Genomic DNA, 13847 nt, shown 5'->3' with positions numbered 1-13847 from the left:
TGCTGTCTCTTTGATCTTTCCTTTCTACTCAAAGAATCCCCCTTAAGATTTCTTGCAGGACTGGTTTGGTGGTCATGAATTCTGTGTTTTTGTTTGTCTAGAAAACACTTGATGTTTCCTTTCATTCTGAATGATAGCCTTGCTGGGTAGTGTATTCTTGGCTGCAAGTTTTTCCCATTCAGCACTTTGAATACATCATGTCCCTCCTTTCTGGCTTGGAAGGTTTCTGCTGAAAAACCCACTGATAGCCTTATGGGGTTTCCTTTGTATGTAGCAGTCTTCTTTTGTCTTGTTGCTTTTAATGTTTTTTCTTTACCACTATATTTTGTCATTCTAATTACAAAATGTCTTGGTATGGATCTGCTTTTGTTGATTTTCATTGGGGGTTCTCTGTGCATCCCGGATCTGGATATCTGTTTCCTTCCCCAGATTAGGGAAGTTTTTGGCTATTATTTCTACAAATAAATTCTCTGCCCCCTTTTTTCCTCTTGTCTTCTGAGACTCCTATAATATGAATGTTACTATGTTTGATGGAGTCACTAAGTTCCCTAAGTCTGTTCTTTTTTTGCATATTCTTTTTTCTCTCATTTACTCATCTTGATTACATTACTCTATCTTCTAGGTCATTAATTCATTCCTCTGCTTATTCCAGCCTGTTTTTCATTCATTCCATCAAGTATGTTTCTCACTTCATTTATTGAGCCCTTTATTTTTGCTGTGTTATTCCTTACCTCTGTGTTCATAGTTTCACTTAATGTCTTCCACTCTTTTCTCAAGAGTATTCTTAATGATCATTGCTTTAAATTCTCCATAAGGCATGTTACTTTTATCTGTTTTCACTTAGATCTCTGGCTGTGGACTTGTCCTCTTCTTTCATTTGGGACAAATTCCTGTCTTCTCATTTTGTCTAGTCTCTGCATCTATCTCTGTGTGTTAGGAAAGTCAGGTATGTCTCCTGTTTTTGAGAGTAATGGCTTTATGTAGTGCCCTACAGTGTATTTTCCCCTGTTCCCCAGGGTCTGGGGCTTCTAGGAGTGTCTCCTATGGAACATCATGTCTTTAATTTATACTGTATCCTTTGTCTCTTCATTCCCTGACCCTTCCCAACCTGTAGTACCTGTTAAGCCTTGTTATAATGTTCTGAGTCATCAACACATGGAATCAAATACTACATTATATACCAGGTTGTACTTAAAGAAAATTTTATAGATCAGCGCCTTTCATAAACTGGATAATTCTGATTAATATGCATAGACAGTATCAATCACAAAGGACAAAATCTTTAAGCCAAACTGAGTGGATTATAAAGCATTTTTGTATGTAACATCTCTGCCCAGTAGGCACGTGACTAAAAGGCTTTTTTAAACTCAGTCTGAGCAACAGAAATGTAAAATCCTTAATATATTTGCCTCCTATCCTTGGTCATCATATCATCAGTTTTTCCTGGTAATTTTTTTTTTTTTTTTGCAAAAAGAAGTGATGATATTTTAATTGGTCATGATACTTAATTTAAGCAAATTGGGAATTGTTCTGTACTAACATCAGTTTACATGGAGGTGTTTATATACCTGCGCCAATTTTCTTTCAGCACGTGTGTCTTAAACCTTCTTTCAGTCAAATAAATGACTATGATTTGCTGGTAGAATGCTAAAGCTGAAACTTTTTCTGTCAGGTATCTAAGAAATATCTGCATATCACCTAGCCAATTTAAAATTATTCTCGGGTGCTGTCCATTAATATTCCTAGATGGTACTACAGGTTTTTCTCAGTAGGAAATATAACTTAAGAAATCCTTGAGATGGTTAATACTTCTTTCCACATGAGCTGGACAAAAACTAAGCAGTCCATACCCATGGATAGTTTTGTTATGGTGAACTTTAACCTTGATCCCAATACTTTAAAAAATATAACTGAAGAGTTTATTTATTGGAACCCACTTGGTCTAAAAGTAGGACCATTTACCACATGGGGCACATGGAACCTTTTTTTTTTTTTAAGTTTCACCAAAGAACAGAAAAGCTTGTGCCTCTGTGGACTGAGGCACCGTGTATACTCTTTCTGAAACCTAGTTGTAAGATGAGTAGTGGCGGTGCTCTTTCCCACTAAGGTCTCTGTTTACTCCATTTATGCTGCCGGACTTCCCAGCTTTGAAGTGTCACATGCTGCTTTCTAGTTCTGTGGCTTGCACTTAAATAAACATTATCCTTGAACATAATCCTTAACCTGAGGACAGTAAATTAGGAACTCTCTTTAAGAGACATTATGAATTTATATCCTTATTGTTTTTCAGGAAGCTAGATTCTTTGCATTAATTGCAAGACACATGCACTCGAAACATAACTTCTTTGGCTATGGTTTCTATGGGTTAGATGGTGCACTTTTTACACACACAGCCCCCACCTACCCTTTTTGAATAGTGCCCACCAGGGACATTGCTGTGCCAAGACCTCTGATTTTCTAAGGAATTTGTTCTTTCTACAATTACTCAGGAAAAGAAAGGCAATTTTCTTTTAACGTTCTGACTCTCAGCACCATTTCTTACACTCTGTCAGCCTGCTTACCAGAGTTCTTTAAAAGGTGTAAGAGGGATGTTAGTGGCAGGCTTGAAACTGGACCCTGCTGCTCTGAGAGAATAAATTTTGATTCCTTTCCTTTTTTCCTTAAAGAATCCTAATCATAATAGCTGTGAGTCTCTCAAAGTGGATATGCCAGGAAAGGTTTTGTTCTGCACAATGGTTAGCCTGGGAGCTAAAGTTAGAAACAAATTGTAAATGCTTTAGTGCTGCTGAGCCAGTTTGTAGCCCTGGAATAATAACTGTCATCACTATGGCTGTCTGGGCAGCGTGGGGAGGGCTGAGGGTAAATGAGGAAAAACAGGTGAGAGAGATTTCATGTTCTAGGAGAACAGAGATCTGGAGATGTGGCCAGCTTCTGGAATTGGGATTTGATTTGCTCTTTTTCTTAACTGTAGCTAAAATAATCCTTTTTATTAAAAGAGGTTTCATGTAAATCCAGAGTCATGAAAGACCATTTTCCTATAATTTGTCCATATTTTATTGGTCATCAGTGTACAGTTCTGTTCACTTGTTATTTGAAATATATTTGTTTGTACTGAAACAATATTTAAATGAGTCATTATGTATAATGGATGAAAGTAAACTTGATGTCCTTCTCATCTTGTTTGTAGCAAACTCAGAAATTTAATTAATGATACTTAATGTCTAGATAAAGAATAAAAATAACTCTTAATTTCTTTAGCTCCCTCCTTGGGCCTGTGGATTCATAATGGATACAAATTCAGACCCAAAGAACTGCCCCTTCCAGCTTTGCTCTCCAATACGTCCCCCAAAATATTATACATACAAGTTTGCAGAGGGCAAACTGTTTGAGGAAACTGGGCATGAAGACCCAATCACGAAGACCAGTCGTGTTTTACGTCTGGAAGCCAAAAGCAAGGTACGTCTTCATAATCTCAACTCTGAGCCCCCATCTACTGCAGGCATGCTCTTTGTCAGGTGCTACGCAGTTGCTGCCGCTGGTATTGCATTAGCATGGTTTTGTAAAGTGGATCTCACATACCCTAGTAAGACCCAAACGATTTTTAAAGGCTACCTGGAATTTTTTTTTACTTGAATATTGATATATTTATTGTAACATGGATTAGAAAATGTGTAACTAGCACATCTCAAGCTCTTGAGTTATGTTGTTTATATTTGAATTTTTAAAGTTGACTTATATAGTAAAAGTTGGCAAAAATTGTGAAGGCGATAAGCACTTGACTAGAGTGAGCTGGACTGATAGAGTCCTGCCTTCATGGAGCTTAACTCTAGCAGGGAAGATGACCGATGTCAAAGAAGTAATTGCTAACGTACTGATGGCTGCAAAGAAAGCTGTACTGAGTACAGTGGAAACAGGACACAGGGACCTTCCCTTCGGCTGGAGAGATCAGGCAAGGGTTCTCTGAGGAAGTGAGGTCTCAGGTACCTCTAAGATGATTTAGAATTAAGCTTGAGAGGTGCCTGGGTGACTCAGTGGGTTAAGCAGCTGTCTTTGGCTCAGGTCTGGGATCAAGCCCTACATCGGGCTCTGTGCTGAGCAGGGAGCCTGCTTCTCCCTCTTCCTCTGCCCTTCCTCTAGCTTGCACTCTCTCTCCCTATCAAATAAGTAAATAAAATCTTAAAAAAAAAAAACCTACAAAGGGGGCAGGAGGAATCCATTTTATGTAGAGGCCGTATATTGAGGGAGAAATGGTGCATTCAAGAAGTGTAAAGGACGGGGCGCCTGACTGGCTTAGTCCGAAGAGCCCGAGACTATTGATCCTTGGGGTCATGAGTTTGAGCCCCACGTTAGGTGTCGAGCTTACTTAAATAAGATTTAAAGAAAGAAATATAAAGAAAGGCAATACGGCCAAAGTACAGTGTAAAAGAGTGAGGACCAAGAGGAGAGTGAATAGTGGAAAAGAAAGTTTGTGCAAGTGAGGAATAAATTAATAAACTGTGGCCTTGGATTTAAGGACTTTTCAGACCTTAGCATATTAAACATTAGATCATTTCATATGTGCTGGCAATGAATTGTAACAAAGCCTTTTGTCCTTATCAATTTTTTAACTCATTGATTTTCTTTTAATAGCTTTATTTAAATATGTATTTTTCAATAATACAAAAGCAATACACACTTCTTAGAAGAAATCCAAAAATACAGAACATTTAAAGTTCTGATAACTACTATTCAGTCCCATTTGCTGTACCTCTTAGATATAATTGTTTACCATTTAATGTATTACCTTCCAGATTTTTGTGTTTGGTTTTTGTCAACAAAATATATATTTAGGCTTTTTTCTGCTTTAGAAATGTGGGATTAAACCAATCTATCAAAATGTTGTAGTTATCATACCCCAAATGGAAAGAACAGTGAGCCTAGTTTTTGGGAAACTCAGGGATGCTTTATGAATTAGGGAAGAAGGGAGACAGGTGCCCAGTGGAACCTACTATGTTTTTGTTTTTGTTTTGTTTTGAGATTTATTTATTAATTTAGAGAGCGTACATGCCGGGAGGGGCAGAGGGAGAGAGAGAGAATCTCAGGCAAACTCCCAGCTGAGCAGGGAGCCCACCACAGGGCTCCGTCTTATGACCCTGAGATGACCTGAGCCAAAATCAAAAGTCACATGCTTCACCAACTGAGCCGCCCAGGCGCCCTGCTGCTATAACCCTCCACAGGCATTTCTGCGCTGCTGACGAACTCGGGTCCAGCCCGTCACGGGACTTGGTACCATCTTCACCTCTTCTTTTTCATAAGTCTTCAACCAGCAAGTTTTTCTCTGATTGTTTAAGTTGGGGAGATGAAAAGACAAAGATAATTTATAGAAATTAATCTATCTCGGGACGCCTGGGTGGCTCAGTTGGTTGGACGACTGCCTTCGGCTCAGGTCATGATCCCGGAGTCCCGGGATCGAGTCCCACATCAGGCTCTCAGCTCCATGGGGAGTCTGCTTCTCCCTCTGACCTTCTCCTCACTCACGCTCTCTCTCACTGTCTCTCTCTCAAATAAATAAATAAAATCTTTAAAAAAAAAAAAAAGAAATTAATCTATCTCATTTTATAAGAATGAATCTGAGAAGTGAAACTCCAGTTATACTGTCAGAACAAGTTGAGTGTGATAAGGAATGATGAAAGATAGCCTCCTTATTTGATAATATTCCAGTGACCCAAAGTTAAGGTTTTCACAATGAGAATGAAAAAAGTAGGGAGAGTGGCTTGGTTATATTATTTCCCTTTTATTATTATTATTTTATGTAAACTAGCACTATTTCACTAGTTTGTATAAGTAGACAGAACCAGCTTCTCTGCCCTTTTGAAAGGAAGATCAGAAATAGTTCAGATTATGTTAATTTTGTCCTGAGATGCCTAGTTTCAGTCAGTTTGTGATTAATGAATGTGAACTACACTGGGGAATAATTAACCTGCTCTAAAGTAATTTAGGTGTTAAAATTTATAAAACTTTCTTAAACCACTATTAAACATTTTAAAAAATAAAGGTAGGCTTTTGAAGAGGATGAGGATAGATGTCAGTAGGGATCCGTAAGAAATTCTGGTTCTAATGGTTGAGAACTGCCTATAGAGGACAGAAAATTGAGCTGTTAAAACTTTAATCAGCATGTTTATAAGTATTCAAAGATAAAAAATGTCAGTATCTTGCCATAGGTGTAGGAAAAATGCTATGCTAGATGTTTAACCTTCATAGGTATATTTTGACTAATCTTGAAAGAAAAAAATTACAGTAATAATAGGTAGTGAAGAACTCCTTAAAAATCACTTTACTGTCCTGAAAAAGCGACATTTAATAAACTGTTTTCAACAGTCTTACTCCTTTTGTCTAGTTCACATTACAGGTCAGCAATAGAGCTGAAAATGGGGATAAACCATGATTTTTTTTAAAGACCATAACTCTATTGTTGTTGTTGTTGTTGTTTATTATTATTAAGTAATTTTTGTACCCAACATGGGACTCAAACTCCAAGCCTGAGATCAGGAGTCACATGTTCCACCAACTGAGCCAACCAGGCACCTCTCTGTTGCATTAAATGAAGTTTGTGTTCAACATCAATAAGCAATGCATAAAATAGGGATAAACAGTTTCAAAAGACTCTTTCTTACATGTATAGTAACTCTTCATTCCAGGATGGAAAATCTGTGCCAATGACCATTTTCCACAAAACTGATTCTGAGGATTTGCTGAAGAAACCCCTCCTAGTACATGTATATGGAGCTTATGGAATGGATTTAAAAATGAATTTCAGACCTGAAAGGCGGGTATTGGTGGACGATGGATGGATATTAGCATATTGCCATGTTCGGTGAGTCAACAACATTTTACCTGGCATATGAGTGCTAGAACATTGTGCCAGATGTCCAGCATAACCGTGTATCAGAGAACAAAGTTTATTTTCTCATTTGTGTTATTGAATCTATGTATTCCTAAACATATGCTGGTGGAAGTGGATTTAACAGACTAGTTGATAAAGCAAAGGGATAGATTTTTAGGATCCTGCACCAGATTTGTAGAATTGATGTACAAGTCTATGTCCTATCTTAGTAATGTTATTTCCATTCTCTTGAGTTCAGGCTTTTCTTTTTTTTCCTTTTTTTTTTTTTTTTAAAGATTTTATTTATTTATTTGACAGAGATCACAAGTAGGCACAGAGGCAGGCAGAGCGAGAGGGAAGCAGGTTCCCTGTTGAGCAGAGAGCCTGACATGGGGCTCGATCCCAGGACCCTGAGATCATGACCCAAGCCAAAGGCAGAGGCCCAGGTGCCCCGGCTTTTCTAAAATAGTGTCTCAAACTAGATCCTTTTTCCACTCAAACTTCCATTTTACTTTAGGTATTTTTCAAGACACAAATATTCTGTTTCTGCTTAAAATCCTTCTCTACCTCCCCATCTCCAAAATAAAATCCAAACTCCTCAGTATATTATTTACCATCCTTGTGATCTGGCTTACCTCCGTAGTGACATTTACCATTACTACCCAGACGCGGTCTGCACTGCAGCCATACACATCCTCCATATCCAGCTTTGTTACATCCTTTCCGATGATAAATTCTTTACCCTCTGTGCCTTTGCACCTGCTGTGTCTTGATGTTTTTCCTTTCTTTGCGCTTCTGGGAACTCCTATTCCTCCAAGCCTCGGCTTAGGTATCGTCTCCTTTAAGTATATACCCCTAGCCATCCCCCTGGAAGTTCCTTCTGCCACCTCGAGGGTGGCTGTGGACACACGTGTGAAAGCAGCAGCCACATTGCTTGGCGGCTATTTCCTTTTCCCCCAAAATTATGACCTTCAGGACAGAGATTTTTGCTTTTTTTATATATTTTCAAGGCTGGCATTTTAGCAGAATGCCTGGTAAACCATAGGGAGCACCCAAAACTTATTTGTAGCGGGGCCTCTGGCTGGCTTAGTTGGAGCGTGCAGTCTTGATCTTGGGGCCATAAGCTGAAGCCCAGCATTGGGTATAGAGCTTACTTTACGTGAAGGAAAAAAAAATGACAATGACTCTTAATTTTTTAAAAAACATTTGGTAAATCCATTTTTGATTATCTGTATCAGGGATTGGCAAACCTTTTCACTAAAAAAACTAGTAGACATTTAAGGCTTTGTAGGCCACATGTGGTCTCTATTATATATTCCTGGTTGGTTGGTTGTTCTCCCAACCTTTAAAAATGTAAATTCCATTCTTAGCTCTGAAGCCATTTCGAAACAAAACAAAAACAACAATAAAACAGATCTCTGAGGGGCACCTGGGTGGCTCAGTGGGTTAAAGCCTCTGCCTTCGGCTCGGGTCATGATCCCCGGGGTCCTGGGATCGAGCCCCACATCGGGCTCTCTGTTAAGCAGGGAGCCTCCTTTCCTTCCTCTCTCTCTGCCTGCCTCTCTGCCTACTTGTGATCTCTGTTAAATAAATAAAATCTTTAAAAAAATTAAAAAAAAAAAAACAGATATCTGAGTAAATATTGCCCAGCAGCTACAGTTTGCTGACCCTGACCTATATCATTAATATTTTCCCCCACTAAAAGATTTTTTTGCCCTTTAATTTCAGAGGTGGTGGTGAGTTAGGCCTCCAGTGGCACGCTGATGGCCGTCTAACTAAAAAACTCAATGGCCTTGCTGACTTAGAGGCTTGCATTAAGACGCTTCATGGCCAAGGCTTTTCTCAGCCAAGTCTAACAACCCTGACTGCTTTCAGTGCTGGAGGGGTGCTTGTGGGAGCATTGTGTAATTCTAATCCAGAGCTGCTGAGAGCTGTGACTTTGGAGGTGAGTATACTCTGTTCTCTGCTATTTACAGAGCGGGGAGGCATGAAGCCATTGGCTACTTTATGAAAAATATTTGTTACAATTTTACCATAGCACAGGAGTAATAACAGAGCTTTTAAATTTTAAACACAGAATTATAGCTCTGAGAGAACTTCTAAATTTCCTTTAACTACTTTGTCCTTTCTTCTTCCTTGATGGTGTTCTTTATTAATTTTTGAGAATTCCACTGAAGGATATTAATGGCTTTTCTCATTTTATTTCTCATTTTTTAAAAACATTTAGAATTGGTGGAGGAGTCAGCACTTATGACTCAGGGAGTCAGGCAGAGCGCACTGTGACTGGAGTCCACAAAATCCTTTGACAATCATTGCCCATCAACATTTCGGTCCTAGTTGTAGCGGCTTTCCTTTTTTAAATACTCCATTCTTAAAGATCTTTATAAGGGATAGTTTTTCTGTACTGTAATTGAAACATCTTGCTTTGATCTTAATCTCTACAGGTGACCCTTGAACAACATGGAGGCTAGGGACACCGACACCACCCCTGACCCCACCCCCACACACAGTCAAAAACCCATGTTTAACTTTGGACTCCCCGAAAACTCAGCAGCCTTCTCCTGACCAAAAGCCTTACCAATAACATAAACAGTGAATTTTAACACATATTTTATATATTCTATATATTATATACTATGTTCTTAAAATAAGCCAGCGAAAATATTAAGATAATCATAAGGAAAATACATTTGTTTATACAGTACTGTATGTATATCTATTGGAAAAAATCCAGGTGTAAGTGGACTTTCGAATTTCAAACCTGTGTCCTTCAGGGGTCAACTGTATAGTCTTTTCCTGGTGTCCAAAATTATGAAATTATGTTATAGCCACTCATTTTACCTTCATCATTCTGCTCCTGGTCAGATATGCTAGAAAATAATGACTGGGAGGGGGAGAGTAAATTATTTTCAGGTTTCTTTTATTTTGAGGATGAGGGGTATACACTGTAGGCTTCTATTAAGTAAATAAGTGTTAAGTAATCCTGATCTATAAATCTATTTTTTTAAGTAGAAATACTAAGTAAAGAGGGAAGAAAACCTATATACAAGATAATAGTTACAATATAATAAAATACAACTAATCTGTGGCCTTTAGAAATTAGAAAGGAAATAATCAGAAATGTATGTATAAGAATATTTACCCCACGTTGCTTATAATAGTGAGGAAGTGGAATCAACCTAGATATCCAACGATAGAGGATGCATAGTGTTAATTAGAAGCACCAAATACTAGCTGTCATGAATTTAGGCAGAAAAGGGGCTTATTAAAAGATACTGAGTAAGGGCAGGTATAAAACCAGCCTTATAGAGGTTACACAGCCAGAAACTGGTTCCAAAATATACCATAAAACTGGCCCAGGGAAGCCATCACTGCCATCCCTGCTGGGCACAAGTCACCTCATACTGCCACTGCTGCTTCTAAACACTCAATATAGATGTGACACTTTTTACCACAAGAAATTCTCCGTGGTCCCTACTTTGGGCCACAAACTTCCCATCCAAAGTTTGGAGCATAATATGTCCAATTGGGTAGACCCAAGTCATGTGGCTACTCTGTGTGCTGGGAAAACTGAGAAATTAAGCCCCTCCCTAGTGAGAGGCAAGCTCTGCCTCATTAAGGTTAGGAATAGTTTAAATGCAGAAAAACAGTCCAGATGCTAGGCAGCCAGAAAGAATTGCATTTGCCCACTAGGTTAATGTTAATGCAAGAGAAAAGGTGGAAAGCATGTTAACAGAAGACTACAAGGTAAGTGAAAAAAGCAGCTGCCATGTTATTAAATGTTTTAACACTGGTTATAAATAAATATCCCAGATTTTCTTCAATTAACATATATTGCCTTTTTTTTTTTAAGATTTTATTTATTTATTTGACAGAGAGAGAGATCACAGGTAGGCAGAGAGGCAGGCAGAGAGAGAGGGGGAAGCAGGCTCCCTGCTGAACTGAGAGCCCGATGTGGGGCTCGATCCCAGGACCCTGAGATCATGAACCGAGCTGAAGGCAGAGGCTTTAACCCACTGAGCCACCCAGGCGCCCCTATTGCCTTTTTTTTAAATATAAAATGTCCAGCTGGTTTACTCATGTTGAGGTTTTTCATTTTTAATTGTGAGAAAATAAGAAAATTTAACATCTTAACCATTTTTAACTGTATAGTTCAGTAGTACAGTAGTGTTAAAATATGTTCACATTGTTGTGCAGCCAATCTCCAGAACTCTCTTCATCTTGCAAAACTAAAATTCTGCACTCCCTTCCCCTACCCCTCAGAACCACCATTCTACTTTCTGTCTCTATAAATTAAACTATCTATACCTCCTATAATGGAATCATTATTTGTCTTTTTGTAACTGGTTTATTTCACTTAGTTAATGTTCCACAAGGTCCATGCATTATTGTAGCATATGTCAGAATTTCCTTCCTTCCCAAGGCTGAATAATATTCCTTGTATCATTGTATGTACTTCGCCTATCCTTTCATCCATCAGTGGACACCAGGTTGCTAGCACCCTTTGGCGGCTGTTCATAATTCTGCTGTGAACATGGGTATACTCTTCAAGATCCTGCTTTTAATTCTTTGGGATATAGACCTAGGAATAGAATTGCTGGGTTATATGGTAATTCTAAGTTTAGTTTTTTGAGAAACTAGTATACCATCTGCACCATTTTACATTCCCACCAACAGTGCACAAGGGTTCCAATTTCTCCACATCCTTGCCAACACTTTTTTTTTTTAATGGTACCCATCCTAATGGATATAAGGTGGTAGCATTTGTTACTTTTATATAAAATATATGTATAAATAAAGGCATCAAACTAAAAATTGTGAAATTAGAAAAGAAATTCTTCATATACACACACATGTTTTTATGTGTGTATATATATAAACATGATACATAAAGTTAGCACTTTCAGAGTCTGAAAACCATAAAGGCCTGTTATAAATCACGGGCCCTAGGTAAGGACTGAGTAGTTAGTCCACCCCCTGGAAATCCACATGGCTTCTTGACCTTTGTTCTCTCATGTCTTCGTGTATATTCATAAAGGTTGTTAAAATGAGTTTCAGAAAAATATTATATTTTAAGTATCCTAACAAAGTTTGAATTTCTTTGGCTTTTTTTTTTTTTAGGCACCTTTCTTGGATGTTCTCAACACCATGATGGACACCACACTTCCTCTGACATTAGAAGAATTAGAAGAATGGGGGAATCCTTCATCTGATGAAAAACACAAGAACTACATAAAACGTTACTGTCCCTATCAAAATATTAAACCACAGGTAGTGAAAGACAGTTCTGATACACTATCCTAAAGTGATAGAAAAGATAATCAAAAAGATACTTGCCCATGCCGAGGCAGGAATTTACTGGAATTTAGGTTGTTTCTGGTTATAAAATCCAAATACCTTTCAGCTCCCATCTCTGCTCATAGTCCACGTTTGTTTTCAATTTAATAGCTCAGGAGAACAGGTAAGTTATGGTCATGGCCTCGCTAGCCAAGGAAAGGCTATTCCAAGTAGCAGGTGGCCTAGTATTATAATACCATAGATCTCTCTCTCAAATGAGAAGAAAATAATCTAGCACCTATATCAAAAAATTGGAGGTAGTTCTTTTTCATAATCTATAAGGTAGAAAGGGACCATAGGGAATAATGTAAAATTTGCATTTCTTTTCTTTCAGCATTATCCTTCCATTCACATCACGGCTTATGAAAACGATGAGCGTGTACCTCTGAAAGGAATTGTAAACTATACTGAGAAACTCAAGGAAGCCATCATGGAGCATGCTAAGGATGCTGGTGAAGGTAGGAGACCACCTGTAGGCAGGGAACCTAGCTAAATGGACTACTGCCGTCCACATACTACTCAGTAATACACTTTATGCTATAGACTAAATCATCTGCCCATGATTTTGGACAAAAAGCTGGTTTTTCTACATTGACTACTCAGTTGAAGCATATATAACTATACCTGTCTTGCCTCTTTTTGGAAGGAAATACAAAATAAGGCAAGGCACAAAGAAAAATTTAAACACCCAGTACAACTTAGAGGTGACTGTCATAAAACATTCATTTAATGATAATTGACCTGTTATTTTTGGAAACTTCTGAAAAAGAAATTCTAAAGCTTTTGCTTTGGAGCTTCGGTGCCCAAATTAGCTGATTTTCTCTAGGTCTTTCTATTTCATTGGATAAGAGCTCTTACCTTTCTTCCTTAGCAAGACCTTTTGGACTCAGGGAGGGAGGGGCCCACACACAAGTCTTCAGTCACATGGTTTTCACCTTCATGCCTCATACTCACCCACTGCAATAGCAGCTGTTTCCAGATCACAAAACTGATTGCACAGGGCCAGTCTGGCTTCCTCTTGCATCACAACCTTCTCCATGTGACCCTACAAGTATCTTCCATCCAGTGTCCTCAGCCACTGGTCATCCTCCTCTGTTTCCTCTCTTTCAGAAATCTGTCTTCTGCTTGCCCCTTCCCATCTCTTTCTTGGCAATGATAATTTATGCCTTTTTCCTTCACTATGATTTTAACAGCATATGTGGGAGAAGAGGGGGAGAAATGAGTCTCAAAGAATCTAATTGTTTCATATGTTAACTCTTTCAGGCTATCAGGCCCCCAATGTTGTGTTAGATATTCAGCCTGGAGGCAATCATGTGATTGAGGACTCTCACAAAAAGGTATGTTGTCAAGCTCTTCTCTGTTGCCAGGTAGTCAGCACTCCAGTGGCTGCAGCAGAGCTTATGACCGCTGCTTCCTAGCGGTCTGGTCTGTGGCTGAGGCCCAAGGCAGGGAAGAGGAACTCTGACAGTCAAGAGAAAGGGTTTCCTCGTAACACTTGTGAGCTCTGTTAAAGTAATGGGAGCACCTTCTGCCTCTGTCCCAAATAATAAAAATACCCTTGCCACAAACTGTTGACTTAAGTGTTCAGTGAAGATGGATAGACAAAGAGATTTAGCACTGGAGTTTTACCACAAAGGCCCTCTAATTT

General features: G+C 38.7%; 1 protein-coding gene across 7 annotated transcripts in view; it reads left to right on the top strand.

Moving 5' to 3' along the window:
* Window positions 1-13847, top strand: part of PREPL (prolyl endopeptidase like) — a 68046-nt gene that overhangs the window by 36145 nt on the left and 18054 nt on the right. For all 7 annotated transcript variants that reach the window (XR_007130302.1, XR_007130301.1, XM_047746715.1 and 4 more), the window contains 6 exons: window positions 3259-3456; window positions 6678-6853; window positions 8591-8807; window positions 11984-12133; window positions 12534-12657; window positions 13463-13536. Coding sequence is in view for 5 of the 7 variants with exons in the window: in XM_047746715.1 (XP_047602671.1) it covers window positions 3259-3456; window positions 6678-6853; window positions 8591-8807; window positions 11984-12133; window positions 12534-12657; window positions 13463-13536 (939 nt within the window). In the remaining 2 variants the exon portion in view is untranslated. The remainder of the gene's footprint in view (window positions 1-3258; window positions 3457-6677; window positions 6854-8590; window positions 8808-11983; window positions 12134-12533; window positions 12658-13462; window positions 13537-13847) is intronic.

Source organism: Lutra lutra, chromosome 9 (assembly GCF_902655055.1).
Source record: "Lutra lutra chromosome 9, mLutLut1.2, whole genome shotgun sequence".
NCBI classification, from domain to species: domain Eukaryota; kingdom Metazoa; phylum Chordata; class Mammalia; order Carnivora; family Mustelidae; genus Lutra; species Lutra lutra.
This window is presented reverse-complemented; position numbering and strand designations above follow the sequence as displayed.